This window comes from Varanus komodoensis, unplaced genomic scaffold, assembly GCF_004798865.1.
Source record: "Varanus komodoensis strain SLA01 unplaced genomic scaffold, ASM479886v1 scaffold15, whole genome shotgun sequence".
Lineage (NCBI taxonomy): Eukaryota > Metazoa > Chordata > Lepidosauria > Squamata > Varanidae > Varanus > Varanus komodoensis.
Genome location: NW_025335440.1, coordinates 4,480,319 through 4,498,270, shown reverse-complemented (window position 1 = coordinate 4,498,270; position 17,952 = coordinate 4,480,319). Strand labels below are relative to the sequence as shown.

Below are 17,952 nucleotides of genomic sequence, written 5' to 3'. Positions count from 1 at the left end.
GTGTAGTGGTTAAGAGCAGGGGACTGAGACTTAGACGATCTGGGTTCTAGTCCCCGCTCAGCCATGGAGCCAACTGGGTGACTTTGGGCCAGTCACAGTCTCTCAGCCCAACCTACCTCACAGGGTTGTTGTTGTGGGGATAAGATGGAGGAGGAGAATGATGTAAGCTGCTTTGAGCCCTTTGCAGGAAAAAGGCAGGATATAAATCACAATATAAATAAATAAATAAAAATAAATAATAGTAGAATACAAAATTCTGCAATAACATTGGAGTATTTTCCTTACTGGTAGTTTGAGGTGGTAGGAAAGCAAAGAACACTATAGAACTCCCTCATAGTGCTTTGTTTTTATAGACCAGAGATGCAAAATGAGACATCACATAAGCAGTCACTGAGATCACATTTTTGTTTTGCATGTCTGCTGTACAACTGAATGTTTGTTAACTATGAGCTGCTTTGAGTAGTATGTGATAAACGTTATCTCTTGCCAAGTAAATTCAGTCTTTGTTTTCCTTGCATGGCACATGGCCTTGCATTAGGGATTTGCAAGAATGTTTGGGGTACCCTTGTTTGTGATCTGGTTCCTCTCTCAAGTCTTCCATCTTTCACAGGGCCACCAACCAGCCTTTTCCAGCCTCCCCGTCGCCCTGGTCTGGGAACAGTTGGGAAGCCAATTCGTCTCTTAGCTAATCATTTCCAAGTGCAGATCCCTAAAATTGATGTTTATCATTATGATGTGGATATCAAACCAGAAAAGCGTCCTCGAAGGGTGAACAGGTAAGGATTAACTGGGTAGGTTCAGACCTATTTTTAGCAACTATCTTTTTACTAGTTACAGTTTTGAATTTATGTTGTATTAGGATACTAAAATTGTATATACCATTCAATAATTCTGCCCTTCCTTCCCAACAACAGATTGACGACAATCTGAAACTACAGGAACCACTTGTTGTTAGAATATTTATCCCAATTAATTGGAATAATATATATATTTGCTGATAAACATACTAATTCTGACTCTCTAGGCAGCTTGAATTGTATATAAACACAGTTTTAACAGACTGGATCTTGGCTGTTGTTTGTGAGCCGCTAATTTTGTCCGATTTCAGTTCTAAACTCTACTGAACTTGCAACACTTTCCAGGGAAGTCGTGGATACCATGGTGAGGCACTTCAAGATGCAGATATTTGGGGATCGGCAGCCTGGCTATGATGGCAAAAGGAACATGTACACTGCACATCCTCTGCCTATTGGCCGGGATAGGGTAAGTGATCTTCAGAAAATGCTTTGTTCTATCCAGGGGTCCAGCGTCTGGGCAAGAGCAGTAAAGAGCCCAGATGCTCTGCTTGCACGTACTGCATCGTTACCAAGGCCTTTTGGATACAGGGAGGAAACTAATAAAGGAAGAGGGAAACAGTCCAGGGATTGAGAAAGCAAACCATGATTTGTTCAGTTGTTTGCTAGACAAACCTTGTCTAGGCTCAACAGGCTATCAGTCAGTGTTATGTGTGAACCAGGCCACTGATGTGAGGAGAGGACTTGTTAGAGAGCATGTCTAGCTTTCTGGAGAGGGCCGTTCACATACCTGACTTGTAATATCCTAAGCTAAACAACGCATTAAAGGTCACTTAATTCATATGTGAGCTACAGCTTGTGTACTTCCAGGAACTAGTGATCTGCTGGTCTGTGTGCAATAAAATAACCTTAAAGATCATTACTGCACTGTGGGGCCAGGATTAGTGTGCAATTCCCATATCTCTCTGTGGAGTGCTTTAAACTTTTAGGGTGTATATAAAGAAAAAAATTCAGAGACAATACAGTGCTGTGCAGGCAAGGGTCAGTGGAGTGCAGATTGCGCTCTTGGAGAATTTCAGTCTCAGCATAGCAGTAGTGCAATTAAGGCTAGACGTGGAGATGGAAGTCTAGGACTCTGCACCCAGGGGCGCTGAGAAAGTGGCAGGGGATCAAGGCATGGGCATGTCTTTTTAAAAAAATCATGTGGGTGGGTGCTAACCTGCCATGTACATTGTTAGAAATGATTGTTTATACACACACACACACACACACACACACACACCTTTTCCACAATGAAGTAGGCCATGGGCATGTCTTTTTAAAAAAATCATGTGGGTGGGTGCTAACCTGCCATGTACATTGTTAGAAATGATTGTTTATATATATACCTTTTCCACAATGAAGTAGGCCATATCACCAGGAAATGTTTTTACAGCAGGACAGCAGAATCAAAGACCATTTTATGCCAGTTGTCAAGATGGTACTTTTGATTTAAAAGGGAAAAGTGCATATAGAGCATTTTTTAATATCAAGGTTCACAAACAGGTTTGTTTTTGTTGTTGTTGCCCTAGCATTAAGACAGTAGAAGAGGATGTAAAGTGTGAGGTGGTAAGCGGATGGAGAAAATAAATGTTAGTTGTCTGCTTAACAGCCAAAGTAATGCACATGACCATCTAAAAAGGTTAGGGAACTTAAAACCATGCTTCCTGAGTCTAAAAGTATCCATCTGAACCATACTGCCTCAGTATCAGCTGTATCAATGGAATGGGGCTTCCGAGGCTTCGGCAAATGGGGCAGCATAGAAGCCTTCTAAATAAATAAATAAACAAACAAACAAACAAATAAATAAAATCACTGACTTTTATCATTGACTTTTCAGGTGGATATGGAGGTCACACTCCCAGGTGAAGGGAAAGACCAAACTTTTAAAGTGTCTGTTCAGTGGGTGTCTGTGGTCAGCCTTCAGCTGCTCCTGGAAGCCCTGGCTGGTCATCTGAATGAAGTCCCAGAAGATTCTGTACAAGCACTGGATGTCATCACCCGGCACCTTCCTTCAATGAGGTGAGATCCCACAATCTGTTCTCAGACTGCTTACCTGAAGCTAGGTAGACTGCCTTGTGTGGGTGCTCATCCGAATTTTCCGCTGGTCTTCCTGAAATACTAAGTGAACAGGTAAGCCATTTTTCTGTGTACAGAATCTGTTAGTGAACAGGCAAAACTTCTATCTATTTTTCTTTCAGAATAGACTTAGGAAGGAAGAGTGCAGTTCACTCTATACAGCCGGGTCTTACCTTTCTTGTTCATAAACTATAATATTGGTAGAATGCTTCTTAAAGAAACATATCACAATCCAGTTCTCTAAGTGCCTATTTTTATGTAACAAAAATGGCACTGTCCACTCGGAGGAGGGAGAAGAGAAGCACAGGTCTGTAGCAATACCAAAAGCTATTTAGGAGAAATCTGCAAAATAGCCCTGTAAGGAATGAAAATGCTGAGTAAACACAGAATGCTGATTGACTGTTGAGGGCTGAGAGTGGGAAACGAGGAGGAGGAACGGAGTCTTCCAAAAGAGGGCATGGCTGGCTGGTGGGGACACTGAACAGGTGGAATTCACACTGCATCATCTTATTGTAAGTCCCACTTGCTTAATGCTCTCTTAAAAAACCCAAATGGGACCCAAAAATGGGACCCAGAAAACCATAGAATTTATTTATAAAAAATTGTGCATTTATTTTTACATATTCAAACTTCGGTCACCTTCCAAGTACCCTCCGTTGATGCAATACACCTATTGAAATGACTTTTTTCACTGCTCAAAACTGGTTTTGAACTCATTGATTTTGATGCCTTTTAGTGCTTCTGCTGTTTTTTTTTTTTTTTCATCTCTTCCATGTCGGCAAAACGTTTCCCTTTGAGGACTTTTTTCATCCAGGGAAACAAAAGAAGTTGCATGGGACGAGATTGGGTGAATAGGGAGGGTGGGGCACAAGGGTCATGCCGTTTTTGGACAAAAAACCCACTTAATGCCTCAGCATAGTGTGGGCAGGTGTGTTGTCATGGTGGAAGAACCAGTCACCTCTTTGCTAAAACTTGGAACATTTCTTCCACAACTTGTGGTGCAACCTTCTCAAAACTTTCCTAGAAGACTCACCTAGCAGGGGAAGCCTGTACTACAGGGGGCCCATCCTCTAGAAGATAATTCCAGGGTTTTTGGGTCTTCCCCAGTATTATCTTAAAGTTATTTCTGTATGGTCCAGTAGCTTGAAAGCTGTCTGGACAGTGAACACTTTATATGTAATATGTTGTACAAAAATCCTCAAATTTTCTAAGGAAATCAAAATGGATGCTCTCCTGATCTCACCAGGTACACCCCAGTGGGCCGTTCCTTCTTCTCTCCCCCTGAAGGATACTATCACCCCCTGGGAGGAGGTCGGGAGGTCTGGTTTGGCTTCCACCAGTCTGTCAGGCCTGCAATGTGGAACATGATGCTCAACATAGATGGTATGGAAGAACACATTTACTTAAATTATCTCCAATCTCTTACCAACTTTTCCTTAGTATCTATTTTTCTCCCTGCTTCAGTATCAGCAACTGCTTTCTACCGTGCCCAGCCTATTATTGAATTCATGTGTGAGGTCCTGGATATTCAGAACATCAATGAACAAACAAAACCACTTACAGATTCCCAGCGTGTAAAATTTACCAAAGAAATCAGAGGTAAATCTTCAAATCAAATGTTTTTTACTTATGCTTAATTATTGTAAGTAAAGAGCTTGATTTCTTCTGATGTGTTTCTGTATTTGGAAAAATACACTATAGACTGGACCATTATAACAATTTTCTAAGGTATTTTTCTTATTCATTCTTCTCACTTAAGTTGTAGGTCTCTTTCCCATGAGACTTAGTTTAAGTGATTTTTGGAAATATTCAGATCTTATAATTAGGCTGGCTTTTGATAACCAGGATTAAGCTTTTAATAGATGAGATATCTCAGCATATTCTGATCCTTGTTTGAGAATCCTGTCCTTCTTGAGTTCTAGATATTAACAGGCTAAATAAGCAGACTTCACATCAACTCTGCAATGTCTGTAGTAACTGTACTCACATAAAGAGCAGAAATTTTAGCCAGAAGTCCCCTGTAAAACCCTGAAGTTGTGTTCATTTGTGTGCTTAGTTTTACCCCCTTTTCCTTGGATTTGCAGGTCTGAAAGTAGAGGTTACTCACTGTGGTCAGATGAAGAGAAAATACAGAGTTTGCAATGTTACTAGGCGGCCAGCCAGCCATCAGACGTATGTATGCCCATTCTTTTCTTTTAAGAATGAGACTTTCATGTCTTTGTCTACTGAAAACTTGTTCATTCTAATGAATACCCATCCACAAGTGACTTGGCATTTATACCTTCAAGTGACTTAGTATTTATTATCTCCCTGTCTTGGAAAGACATTTTATAAACTGGACTACATGAAAATCTAGCATAAATAATTATATTTCCATTATATATGTGCGAACAACATTTCCGAGAACCCTGCAAAAAACTGTGCAGTGGTACATGCAGTTGAACAGCCGCCCTCCCCAACTTGAGCACCCAAAATGAGTGACAGCTAAAAACCAGTGCTCAAAATAGCCAGGGCATAGATACCATGCACAGCAAATCAAACTGCCTTCCAAAAAACTGAATGAACAGGACAGACTTCCGTGGTAATAGCCAATATTCCAAGCAGATATTGGGCAGAGGGTCTGTAATCCGTAAATACAGTATACTAGACAAGGCCTTCTTTTTTGGGAAGCATCTAGCTAACAGCAGGCCTGGATAAAGGCCTGTTGATCTCAGCTGCTGGGCAGGCTTGTCTGGGGGTAGGTGGTCCTTCATGGTAGGCAACAAATCCATGGCCAGCTTGTGGATTTTAGCTCCTTTGCACCATCCAAAAGACATACTGAAATCAACACTATGCATCTAGCATACGGCACTATACCTTCCCCATTTATCAAATATCTGGAATATTAATCTGTAGGTCACAAATTATCTTTCTTATATAGCTTCAGCAAGAGCACAATGCAATAGAGCTCTTACTAGTTATTCTCATATGAAAATGCTTTGCTTTTGAGAATGAATCACGCATATATTTTCCCTTACAGGTTTCCTCTGCAGCTGGAAAATGGGCAGGCTATGGAGTGTACAGTAGCTCAGTATTTTAAACAGAAGTACAGTCTGCAGCTGAAATACCCTCATCTTCCATGCCTACAAGTAGGGCAGGAGCAGAAACATACATATTTACCCCTTGAGGTAAAAGGCCTCAGCAGTTCATCTTCTCAGTTTTGTTGTGTTGCACTACGCTTCTTTACATGCTTTTTTCTGATCCTAGGTATGTAACATAGTAGCTGGCCAGCGTTGTATCAAGAAGCTTACAGACAATCAGACATCAACCATGATCAAAGCAACAGCACGGTCTGCACCTGATAGGCAAGAAGAAATTAGTAGGCTAGTGAGTAACACTGACTTAATCTTACAGGTGTGAGAAGCATCAGAAGGCTGTAACAAACATGGAGGTTATAACGTGCTTATTACAGCAGGCTTTTTCTTGCCAGTGTTCTAAACCACACTCTTGGGCCCCAGTCACTGGGCTTATCCAGTTGGTGAGTTTATGCCCCAAAAGGTGGGATGAAAAATATCACATGCAGCTACATTTTCACCACAGTGTGTAAAATGTTCAGACATCTACAAATGAAAGCAAGAATGGCAGTGACCAAGAAAACAATGCAATCATTTAGCTGTGAGTTGAGCCACACTTGTACAAATAAAATTTTCATGTGAGTTTGTGTGTTCAAGTGGTGCTTTCACTATCTCTAGGTGAAGAGTAACAGCATGGTAGGTGGCCCTGATCCATATCTGAAGGAGTTTGGTATTGTCGTCCATAATGAAATGACAGAGCTGACGGGCAGGGTCTTACCTGCACCAATGTTGCAGTATGGAGGCAGGGTAAGTTCTCTGTAGTTTTCACAAAATAACAGATTGCCTAAATCAGGAATCTTTCCATTACTAGTTGGGTTCCTAGCAGGCCCAATCCCATTTTGACTTAAGACTGGCAACTATTTTAACATTCTGATACTGATAGAATTATGCAGGTAAAATTTCACTAGTCACCAAAAGGCTGCACAAACCTTTCACTTGTACATTAACTTGCAACTTCTTGTAAAATCTGTTGTGGAAGAACAGTGTTCTGCATTTGATCTTTCTTAGAACAAGACTGTTGCCACTCCAAATCAGGGTGTCTGGGATATGAGAGGAAAGCAATTCTATGCTGGCATTGAAATTAAAGTTTGGGCTGTTGCCTGCTTTGCTCCTCAGAAGCAATGCCGGGAAGACTTGTTGAAGTAAGTAGCATCCTACTTTAAGGAGGGTGATATCCTTTTTTTTCAACTGATGTCTGGTGACCCTTAGCTGTAGTCATACTGTACACAGGAATCAGTGAATTGACCAAACAGAAGACACATAAGAATGCACACAACAGAGCAAGCATTTTTGTCAGCTTCTACAAGTGTAATGAAAAGCATTTCCCAACTCCTAGTTAAAAATTGCCCATACAGTTGACTTACTGTCATCTAACAATTCAGATTACAAAAGTAAGAATTGCCTTGCTGGATCATACCAAGATGTATTTAGTCCAATATTTTGTTTTAAAAAGTGACCTGCCCATTTCCTCCAGAATTTGAACTAGGCACAGATGGAGTGTCTGCCTTATTTGCTACCAGCATGTGGTGCTCCAGAGTTATACTGCCAGTACACAAGGAGGTTTCTTTAACTACTACAAGTAATGGTTGTTGAGAGATCCAACTACCAGAAATTGATCTCGTAATTCTTCTTTCAAAGCCATGTCTGCTAGCGACCATTCTATCTTGTAACAGTGAATCTCACAACACTCAAAATATCTGAGAGAGAACCTGGGATTTTAACTGGGATTTCAGTTTGATTACTATACCAGTGACCTAAAAGCCTTCATTTGGGTTTGCAGGAGTTTTACTGATCAGCTGCGCAAAATCTCCAAGGACGCAGGGATGCCAATCCAAGGCCAGCCGTGCTTCTGTAAATATGCCCAGGGTGCAGACAGTGTGGAGCCCATGTTCAAGCACTTGAAACTGACCTACGTTGGACTGCAGCTCATTGTAGTGATTCTTCCTGGAAAGACACCAGTCTATGGTAAAGAGCATGGATTTAGCTTTGGTACTTGACATTAGGGATATGCAAAGAATCCAGCTGTGAAGGTGAGGTGGGGGAATCTGCTGGTTTGGCTTGGCTTGGCTTAGTCCAGTGGATTCTATCAACCCAGCACTGGTGCAGCCTTGCTCTGGAATGAGCTGAGCCGGTATGCAGGCTGAGTTTTTTTTTTTTAAGCCGTGGAAATTTGCACAAATTCTGGTCACAATTTGTGCTAATTCTAGCTGCAATTTGTCCAAATTTCCATTGCTTTAAACAAACAAAAATGTCACTTATGTCCTGCTTTAAAAGTGGAAACCATGCACCTCACCCACACCCCAACTCGGCCTGCTTTCAGCTCTCAACTTGGCAAGGTGTTGAAAGTCCACTGAGCACAAGCTGGCTGAGCTTGTCAGTATTGCTTGTCTATACTTGGCATCACCGTTTCCTTGGCAGTCCAGTAGATTAAAAACTCAGCACTTATGAAGAAAATCACCCAGGCACGTTTGCTACGGGGGATGGTCTTGTGGGGAATGAAATGTTTAATTAAGCAAATCTTTGTCTTTCTTTTCAGCTGAGGTTAAACGTGTTGGGGACACTCTTCTTGGCATGGCTACCCAGTGTGTTCAGGTGAAAAATGTGGTAAAAACCTCTCCACAGACTCTGTCCAACCTCTGTCTGAAGATCAATGCGAAACTTGGCGGGATAAACAATGTGCTTGTACCACATCAGAGGTTAGCTTAAAATTGAACTCCAGCTGGAATCTACTGTAGCAGGCACACTGGTTGATCTTGGTTGAGGAACAAAGTGATGCCGGGTTGCTTAGAATGGGAATAGTTCTATTACAGAGCACTAGAAATTGGTGTTCCAGATTTCTTGCTTAGGAAAATGCAAATCCTTGAGAATCCTAAAAAGTCCACTCGATCCTATCAGGGCTGGCATCCAAATATGTGCACCACATCACTATATGATGAACTAGATCAGTACAGTACAATTTGCCCATACTACTCAATTTTCCTTACAACAACCCATTTTTTTTTAAGATGCGGGGAGGTGGGAAGCAGTATGCAAACAGGTTTATCGTAGTACTTTTTAAATCCACTTGACAGAAATGAAACTTAGCATACTGGGTATTTATGATTTCAAAATGTCTTGTTATTGTTTCAGTCATAATTTTATGATTCGTCGGTTTCATTTTCTTGGACTGTGTGCTTTCCTGAGTTTGTTTTAGTTTAGCGTGGGGTAAAAATACTCTCTCCCCAACAAGTCAGGGATTAATTGGAAACCAAGTTCATGGGTAGGTGAAATAGGGAGCAGCAATGTGATATTGAATAATTAATTTCATTCAGAGAAAACTTTGACTGTCTGAAGCAATTGTTTGGGGCTCATTTGTTTTATTCAGAGGAGCAGTGGGTGCTTCAGCATGCAGCATTTTGAGTCTCAGAGGGCCAGATCTACGACTTAAGGGAGTGCCCCTTTAGCTCAAGAGTTGAAGTGGCCCTTGTAGGTTCCAGGAAGGGTGGGGGACAGAGGGTCATGCTTCTGGGCATTAAGGTCATTTTGAGAAGGAAGAGTCATGGTAGTGGCCTTTAGATTAGCTGCTTATGCAGGAGTTGGGGGTACGTAATGCAACTTGTGACAAGGTAAGGCTGCCAAGTAAGTTGCAGATTGGCAGCCTCCTGCCTGGGCAGCGCTGGCTTTACGCTTACCCACATGAAGCACTTGCAGTCACTCGGTGTCAGAATTGCTCCCTGTGCGAGAAAGTTAAATCTTTTGCTCGTCAATGATCCTGAAGCAGCCAAAGCCTTTGCTTTACCAAGAGGTGAGAAGGAGAGAGAATAGGAGCAAAAGCTGTGCATAAGAAAGGGGGTGGGTGCAGGCGAGGCCCCGCCCACCTCTTGCATGTGGCTTTGCAGGGACATCACTCCTGCTCCATACGGAGCAATTTTGCATTAATACATTCAGAAATGTAATGAGGGGGTGTGAAGGTGGTTACCCTTTCTTGGTTCCTGAGTGAAACGCTTTTTCTGTTGGCTTGAACAGGCCCTCCGTATTCCAGCAGCCAGTGATCTTTCTTGGAGCAGATGTCACTCACCCACCTGCTGGGGATGGGAAAAAGCCTTCCATCGCTGCTGTAGTAGGCAGCATGGATGGTCACCCGAGCCGCTACTGTGCGACAGTGCGCGTGCAGACGTCCCGCCAGGAAACCTCCCAGGAGCTGCTGTACAGTCAGGAAGTGATCCAGGATCTGACCAACATGGTGCGAGAGCTGCTGATCCAGTTTTATAAGTCTACCCGCTTCAAACCCACGCGAATCATCTACTATAGGGGAGGTGTGTCAGAAGGGCAGATGAAACAGGTACTGGTCTAACCATCTTTAAGCTGAATGGGGGTTTCACGTCCCAAACTCGGGGAATGCTAGGAAATGTCACTCATTTTCTGACAAGAAGGGTTAATGACACAAGAGAGCCTGAAAGGAGGTCTGTCCAAAAAAATGCTCTTAATTCAGAATTTGGGCATCCAGAGTGTACCACCAGAGTTGTTTTGGAGATCCCAAGACCTTCTCAGACATGATTTATTAAGTGGCACGCTCCTTGCTGGAGTGCTGCTTTTTATAGGAAAATCCAGCCATAGTTGGAAACATTGTTTAAAATGGTTCCACCCTCGTGATTACTTTGCATTTTTCTCAACTTACGCTTCAAGATACACAGTGCAGGAAACTAACAACCATTTCCCTACCCCAGGGATCACAGGTCTAAATCCTTGTAAAATCATCTAGGTAGCTCCTTCTCCGTTTATTCTTGTTGGAGTAGGCATGTTAATCTTTAGAAAAATATGCTGCTTTCTTCCTTAAGTATAGTCAGTACTTACTGAAATAGCTTAGCGTTGTCCCTGTTATGGTGACCTTCTTCCCCACTTATGTTCTGCCAAAAAAGAGCATGTCTTCATCTTCAGCCTGTATTGGTATCAAAATCTAAAACTTAAATGATTAGAAGAATCTGTCCTTCCATGTAAGCACAGTTAAATACCCTTACCTGTCGCCTCTAAACAAAAATTTGCTTTGAATGTTTTCCCAGATTGTACTGTTTGGAGAATCCAACAAAACATTGGGCTGGACCCAGTTTTAGTCACACTTGGAATAGACCCATTGACAACTTAGTAGCCTGAATGGTTCGAGTGGGTCTCCTCTAAGTGCAACTATATCTGGATCAAAGCCATTGCATCGTACAGTCCAGGTCAGAACTTGATGCCAGGTGCTTAACATTTTAGGTAGCTTGGCCAGAACTAATTGCAATTCGGAAGGCCTGCATCAGCTTGGAAGAAGACTACAGACCAGGAATTACCTACATTGTTGTGCAGAAAAGACATCATACAAGACTCTTCTGTGCTGACAAAACTGAGAGGGTAATTAATCTGGGCTTGGGGGTACATTCTGCCACTCACAGGAGGGTATCAAATAACTCTTCCTAGAAAAAAGAGAAAGTAAGCACATTCCTTAAGGTTACACATTAGTGCCTCTTTACTACAGTGAGATGTAGGGAAGTTCATTTTTTAAGGTATAATGTGATGATGAAATGGTCAGACACATAGAAGGCCACAGTCAGAACTGGAACCCAAGGTCTCACTTCTAGTGCTGTAGCAACTTTTAAGATATAGGAAAACATGGTACAACTCTTTATGGCTTTAATATAACCAGGAATCTCAAAACCTGCAGCTTAGAAGAGCTGCTCTGAAAAACAAAGCTAAAAATGGATGTGTGCCAACCCAGACAAATAACTGATAGAACAGAAATAAATAAAACATCATATTGTACCTTTTGCCAAGGAGCTTATAGACATCACACATGGTTGCTTCCACTGCCCATGTTATATTCACAACAAGAGCAGCTGCAATCACAGACTTCAGCTTCTATCCATATTGCACAGCCGTAGCCAGTACTACTTGATGTGCAGCTTTCTAGCTGATTCCTGAGTCTAAGATGGAGAGCCTGTTCTGTCTGGCAAGTCGCAGAAGGCAAATTTCAAAATGTGAGTCCCTGGACAGGGACCAAGAAGATAAGAATTGTTTGTCTGACACGTGGTGTGTCGCAGGTGATGCTGGTGAGAAGGTGTTCACGGATTTGATGTGTCTTGATAGGTGGGGAAAAGTGGCAATGTTCCAGCAGGCACGACTGTGGACAGCACTATCACACATCCCTCTGAATTCGACTTTTACCTCTGTAGCCATGCAGGAATTCAGGTAATAAGTGGCTTTCTCTGCAGTCTTACCTATGACAGCAGTTATGATTTTGAATGATACTTGATCAGTTTCCTGTTCTACATAATACAGAGCTGTCATGCCGCAGCTGTATTAACATCCGTTAAGCCATTGGAATGTGTGCTGAGGGAAACTGCAAGAGCAGATGGAGTTGTGCTACTTAAGACAGTAGTACAGTCCCATCTTCTTTTGTCCTCAGCGTACAGCCTTCATCATCTTTCTTCCTTGCTTAAAAATCTTAGGAGGAAAAAGGAGGAAACATCTAGAAAGAAGAATGAATAGGTTGGATTGAACTTGGATTACGCACTTTTGAGAGGAGGAGAAAAGGAACTTGGTGGCAGGCACCCAGTCTCCACTTTGATGTACTACATCTCTCTCTCACTCTGAGTAGTGAATTTACTGGCCTTCTTCTCTCCCAGGGAACCAGCCGCCCTTCTCACTATCAAGTCTTGTGGGATGACAACTGTTTCACTGCAGATGAATTGCAGCTGCTGACATACCAGTTGTGCCACACTTATGTTCGGTGTACTCGGTCTGTCTCAATTCCTGCTCCAGCATACTATGCCAGGCTGGTAGCATTTAGGGCAAGATACCATCTTGTGGACAAAGATCACGACAGGTGAGCTGTCCTTGGAGCAGTGAGCGGGCTTTTGTTCAACAAATTGCCCAGTTATTACATTGTATTTTGTATGAATGGCAAGTCATACCAAATCCCTTGCTTTGCTTTGGTCTTTTATCATGGATTCCAGCTGCAAAGAAATAGCTAATTATACAGTATGATCTCCTGCACATATAGTGATCTGACTTGACATTTGGTATTATGTGTGTTTGGAGTTGGACGATGCTCTTGACCTTGCTGAACCAGCAGAATTTGTATAGCTGCTCCAATAAGAAGCAATTTGCATTGTAGTTATGGATTCCATCAGAGCTTGGAAGTGCACTAGAAGAAGATGATAGGGAGAAGGTGCTTCTGCCAAGTTGATCCAGTGTGTATTCTTTAGAATAGAGCCCAATTAAGAATAGAGCCTGATAGAGCCAAGAGCCCTATTAAGCTAGTTCACTGTCTGGTGACTAAAACATATACTGATATAATTGTGGACATCACAATCAGAGGATGTTTTCAGCTTCCATTATGCTTAAATACCTTGGAAGTATCGCTAGGAACAAGCTCACCTATCTTCATCAAACTTTGGGTGGATTTACATGATGCAACAATATACCCTACAAATAAGTTATACACAGTGGGTTGTTTTTGCAAGGATGTACCCAACAAACAAATGGACTTGCTGTGGGCCCCCTTCTTCAGTTCTCCCACAAATATCTCAAAGGACTCTGCAGAAGGACCTGTCTTGTCTCCTCTCCCTCTGTGGACCAGGAGCACTTTGGTATTTGCTGTAGTTTTCCCTCTTCCCCTCTTTAATCAGATACCACTTCTTGTGTTCTCTGAGTTGACAGCCAGTGATAGCTGCTTCAAATTTACTTTATTTTATATCTGTACTGCTCAGAAACTGTCTGAAGTGGCAAATTGACCCATTCACAGTCTATGTGAGACAATGTTCATGTTTGGTCTGTGCTGAACTTTGTCAGCATATACCACTCATGATATTGCCGAGACAAGGCTTCCCATTTTCGACCTGCCCAAGTATATAGCAACAGACATGCCCAGGTCTGACTAAAATAATAGAATTTTACAAAATTATTTATGCACATTTCAGGCACACAAACACAAAAAGTGGCAAACCAGTGACAGCCGCTTGAGCACTTTGTGGGGGATTGGCAGAGGCTGTCAACTCCAGGGTGGCAAAAAGTGATCTCTGAAAAAAGGGAGGGAAAAAACTGCAGTGAACACAAAAAGAGCCGCGGTCAGCAAGGGGGACGCCAACCCAGGGATGGTTGCTTCACCACGCCGCTTGCACATCGGTGGGGCACTTGTCTTTCTGCAAGATTAGCAACTGGCTTTTGATCCTCCCACCCAGTAGCTCAGTAACCTCTGTTCACAACAGAGTCACACCACCCACCCTGCAGGAAGTGGTCTGGGTTCACATAATTTGACAAACCGTTTTGGCTCGTCACCCACAATCAGCTGTCCTGTTGTGTGAACCCAGTCATTGGTAAGTAATGCAAGGCAGTTGTCACAGGCCCAAAAAAGAGTTTCATTTTATTTTTCTGTACTGCCCGGTCGCCACAGCTTTCTAAGTGGTTTAAAACAACTGAGTAGTTCACCTGTGTTTGCTAACCACCTTCTAACTTCCTTTTCTGTTTCTTGCCAGTGCTGAAGGCAGCCATGTTTCTGGACAGAGCAACGGCCGAGACCCTCAAGCACTAGCCAAGGCAGTGCAGATTCACCATGACACGCAGCACACCATGTATTTCGCCTGATGAGAATGCGAGATGATGAGGCAGAAGCACCAGCCCACTTGGGCATGCCACCAACCACTGGTTGCTAGGGCTCAGTTTTATTTCAGGCTGCTCACCACCAGCAGCTTGGGGCAGTTGCACTGAATCAACGTTTGCAGCAACATCTGATACAGACATAATTGAGCCATTTTTATTTTGTGATTTTCCGTCAATAGAAATTTCATAGACAGTCTTTGCATTGGACTGAATTTTTACCTCAAAACGCAAAAGGCTGATCCTCCTAGAATAAATTTTTAAAGGACTTGGCACGAAAGGTTTTTATTGAAATATTTTGCTAACCAGTTTTAAGTTACCTCCGCATCCCCATTAAGCTTATCAAGAAGCTGAATTCCTCCTGGGCTTCTTCATACTGCTTAGTGAGTATCCAGATATGGCAAAACATCATATTCCACGTTCTTCTGTGTGGGGCCATATAGACTTTATAAACAGAACTTTTACCTGTAAACGCCTTTCAACAAGCATTAACTTTCAGAGGTATCGCTGGATTATTATTATTATTATTATTATTATTAATATTATTATTATTGCTTTGTCAGGTTTTCCTAGTTCTCTTTTTGTAAATCTCTCTGCAGTCATGGGCTGCAAAGCATTTGCACTATAACTGCGAATTCAACTTGGTGGTTCTTGTTCTGTGAATGTGTAACATAAGCAGATAGCAATGCCCATTGGCAGGTTTACTATAATGAAATCATAATGGTTACACACAACTGCCACTGCATAGTTCAGAATGCTGAACTGCTTCCCCCTCTAAAGTATGTGGCAAAGTTCTAAAATATTAGTTTTAGGTATTTTTCAGACATTACAAAAGTGCCCATTTTATGCTGCTGTGTTTGATGAATTGAAGTCATTTTTAATACTCTTTTTCATAGAAGGTTTTAACTTTGGCAATAATTTTTTTTTAAATACACTGGCAGTGACTTTTCTAGTTGAATACTTTACATGAGTTACAGCCAGCATTCTGTGTAAATTGACTTATCTTTGCTGAAGAGAAAATTAGTTCTTAAAAAGGATCAGAAAAGGCTCCCTTCATGCTTTTTACAAATGGTTATTTTTAACTGTTTTATATTCACCATTGGTCTGTCTACCCCTTTTTATAAGCTTGGAAAGTGGGTGTTCTATATAGGAAAGGCTTTGCCAATATGTACAGTTGTGTATAGTGTGACAGTAGCAATTGAAGACTTTTACCAGCATTTAAAAACATGGTTTTTCTGAGAATTTAGATTGCCGCATGTACAGCAACACTCAGTAGCATGTGTGATGTGTACATTTTAATGTCGCTTTTGACCCATTTCTATAAATTAGGACTCCTATTTGCTTGGCTCTTGTCCACTAAAATGTGTAATGCAAAAAGCTGGGGGGGGGGACCTGCAGTAGTGTTGCATTGAGACTAGCTTGTGAGTGTTAGCACAAGATGCTTTAAATTCCTAGTTTTTAACTGAGATGATGCCACTGTGAAAGATTGGGATTTTGCCAATAATTGCACTCTAGTCTCCAAAATGAGCAGGTGAGGTTGCAGAATTGTGTGACCTTGAGATCTTTTAGATCCAAACCTCAAGGTCAGCAATATGCTATGCGGTTTCTATTTTTCTTCAGTCTTTTGAAATAAAGCTTGTAGTCTTGGAAAGTTTGTATTTCCCAATAAGGTACTGGGTTACCACTGTACTGGCATATACTGGTACAGTGTTAATCTTCAAGGAGCAGTTTCATAAGCTCCTTCCGGAGCTATATATTGAAAAGGGTGGGCTTACAAAGTTTTCCCTTCCCTGCTCAGAAATAGGAGTGAAGCAAACTCTGCTGTGACACAGTGTGAAAAGGCTTAGATTTTTAAAAACTTGTTCAAGTCTTTCTTTTTTCCTTTAGGAATACCTCACTTGGGTAATAAATAATCAGGATATGTGGGGAGGGAGAGTGACCGCTGCTTCAGTTAGTCTGCTGCTTTTCTTTTCTTTTAATACTTGTTCAGGGAGAAAATGCAAGAATCGAACTCGGCTGGCCCAAACATATGGAGAACCGAGGCACCTTGAAGAGAGTTTAAGCACCTGTTTAGTGTGTAGCATTTTTTATTGCACTAGGTAAGGACATGGCTTGAGAGCGAGGAAGGTACATAAAGAAGCAAAATGCATGCTTTATCATCAAGTAAGCATGTAGCTGTCCTAGCACCAAGCACTCCTAGTGCATATGGAGCCAGAGAGACACCCTTATTTGCTTGTCTGTAGTTAAGACCAACCGTTGTGAACATTGGTCAGATGACACAAGCACGAGTTTTAGAGCTTATGTTTACCATTGGCCATTCTTCCTCAGCAACAGCAGCTTATGTTCTCACATGTGGATCAGGACTACCTGTTCACGAGCAGAGTGGTTTAGCCCCTCCCATGCCATTTTCCCTTCACAAGGAGCACAAAGCGCCACCAAAATTCGACACGAAGCAAAACTGGCTTCTCATTTCTGCTCCAGCATAGCTGCATTTCACAAGGCGAGAGAGTGACCAGTTGTAAACACGCTTTTAAAAGTGCATGCTTAACATAACCATAGATTGGCCGAAACTGGTGCAGACAGGAATCTTAGCAAGCCCTAGAAGGGCTTTTCTGGCTACTTCATTGCAAACCAAGGCCTGGGCTGGATGAAAAAGGCCTTTTATCATAGGGAAAAAACTGTTCTGATCGTTATATTTTTCTTGTGTATTACAGACTGCAGCTATCTTCTAAAGTCTTCTGTATTTAAATATATATATATATATCTATATATATAAGCAGGATTCTTTTTAATGCATTATTGTTGCAGTGAATTTTATCATCCAAAAATGTCTATGGAAAGAAACTTTTTGCCAACTTTTGCACTTTCTTGGATTTTTTTTTTTTTTTTTTGGTCCCCTTTTGGAAATTTTTTTTTGCAAAAAATTTGTTTTTTTTTTTTTTTTGTTTCACGGGTGTTTTTTTTTTTTGGGGTGGGTGGGTGGGTGTTTCAGTGCTGAGGATTTATTGAAGGGGTTGTGTGGGTGGTGGCAGCATCAAAGGTCTTGACAGCAAGACCCAGTTGCAGTAATATCTCTTGACTCTGCTCATCGGAATAAATCCCACTTGTCAGGGGATGAACGGAATCGTTTATGCATGTGTCAATCAAAGGGAAGACGTGCATTCTGTATCTATAGTTCTTAAGGTGTTTGGGATTTTTTAATGTTTTTCCTTTTGTTTCAATAAAGCCTGCTGGCTATTGTTTAACTATATGTTGTGAAAGACTTTCAAATGTAGCAAATTTGGATCTGCTGGGGAGCGGGGGGAGAGTTTTGAAAG

The 17,952-nt window shown here is 41.8% G+C and overlaps 1 protein-coding gene across 4 annotated transcripts in view; it reads left to right on the top strand.

Moving 5' to 3' along the window:
* Window positions 1-17,524, top strand: part of AGO4 (argonaute RISC component 4) — a 30,342-nt gene extending 12,818 nt beyond the window's left edge. For 2 of the 4 annotated variants that reach the window (XM_044424866.1, XM_044424867.1), the window contains exons 2-18: window positions 611-776; window positions 1,143-1,263; window positions 2,674-2,855; window positions 4,159-4,295; window positions 4,377-4,511; window positions 4,997-5,084; window positions 5,932-6,079; window positions 6,159-6,278; window positions 6,644-6,772; window positions 7,034-7,167; window positions 7,806-7,990; window positions 8,562-8,721; window positions 10,031-10,346; window positions 11,258-11,392; window positions 12,125-12,226; window positions 12,664-12,863; window positions 14,515-17,524. In XM_044424866.1, the coding sequence (XP_044280801.1) occupies window positions 611-776; window positions 1,143-1,263; window positions 2,674-2,855; window positions 4,159-4,295; window positions 4,377-4,511; window positions 4,997-5,084; window positions 5,932-6,079; window positions 6,159-6,278; window positions 6,644-6,772; window positions 7,034-7,167; window positions 7,806-7,990; window positions 8,562-8,721; window positions 10,031-10,346; window positions 11,258-11,392; window positions 12,125-12,226; window positions 12,664-12,863; window positions 14,515-14,623 (2,567 nt within the window). In that variant the 3' untranslated portion in view covers window positions 14,624-17,524. Of the gene's footprint in view, window positions 1-200; window positions 777-1,142; window positions 1,264-2,673; window positions 2,967-4,158; window positions 4,296-4,376; window positions 4,512-4,996; window positions 5,085-5,931; window positions 6,080-6,158; window positions 6,279-6,643; window positions 6,773-7,033; window positions 7,168-7,805; window positions 7,991-8,561; window positions 8,722-10,030; window positions 10,347-11,257; window positions 11,393-12,124; window positions 12,227-12,663; window positions 12,864-14,514 lie in introns of those variants that run through there. The other 2 variants (XM_044424865.1, XM_044424868.1) reach the window with 2 other exon arrangements.
* Window positions 17,525-17,952: the final 428 nt, after the last annotated feature.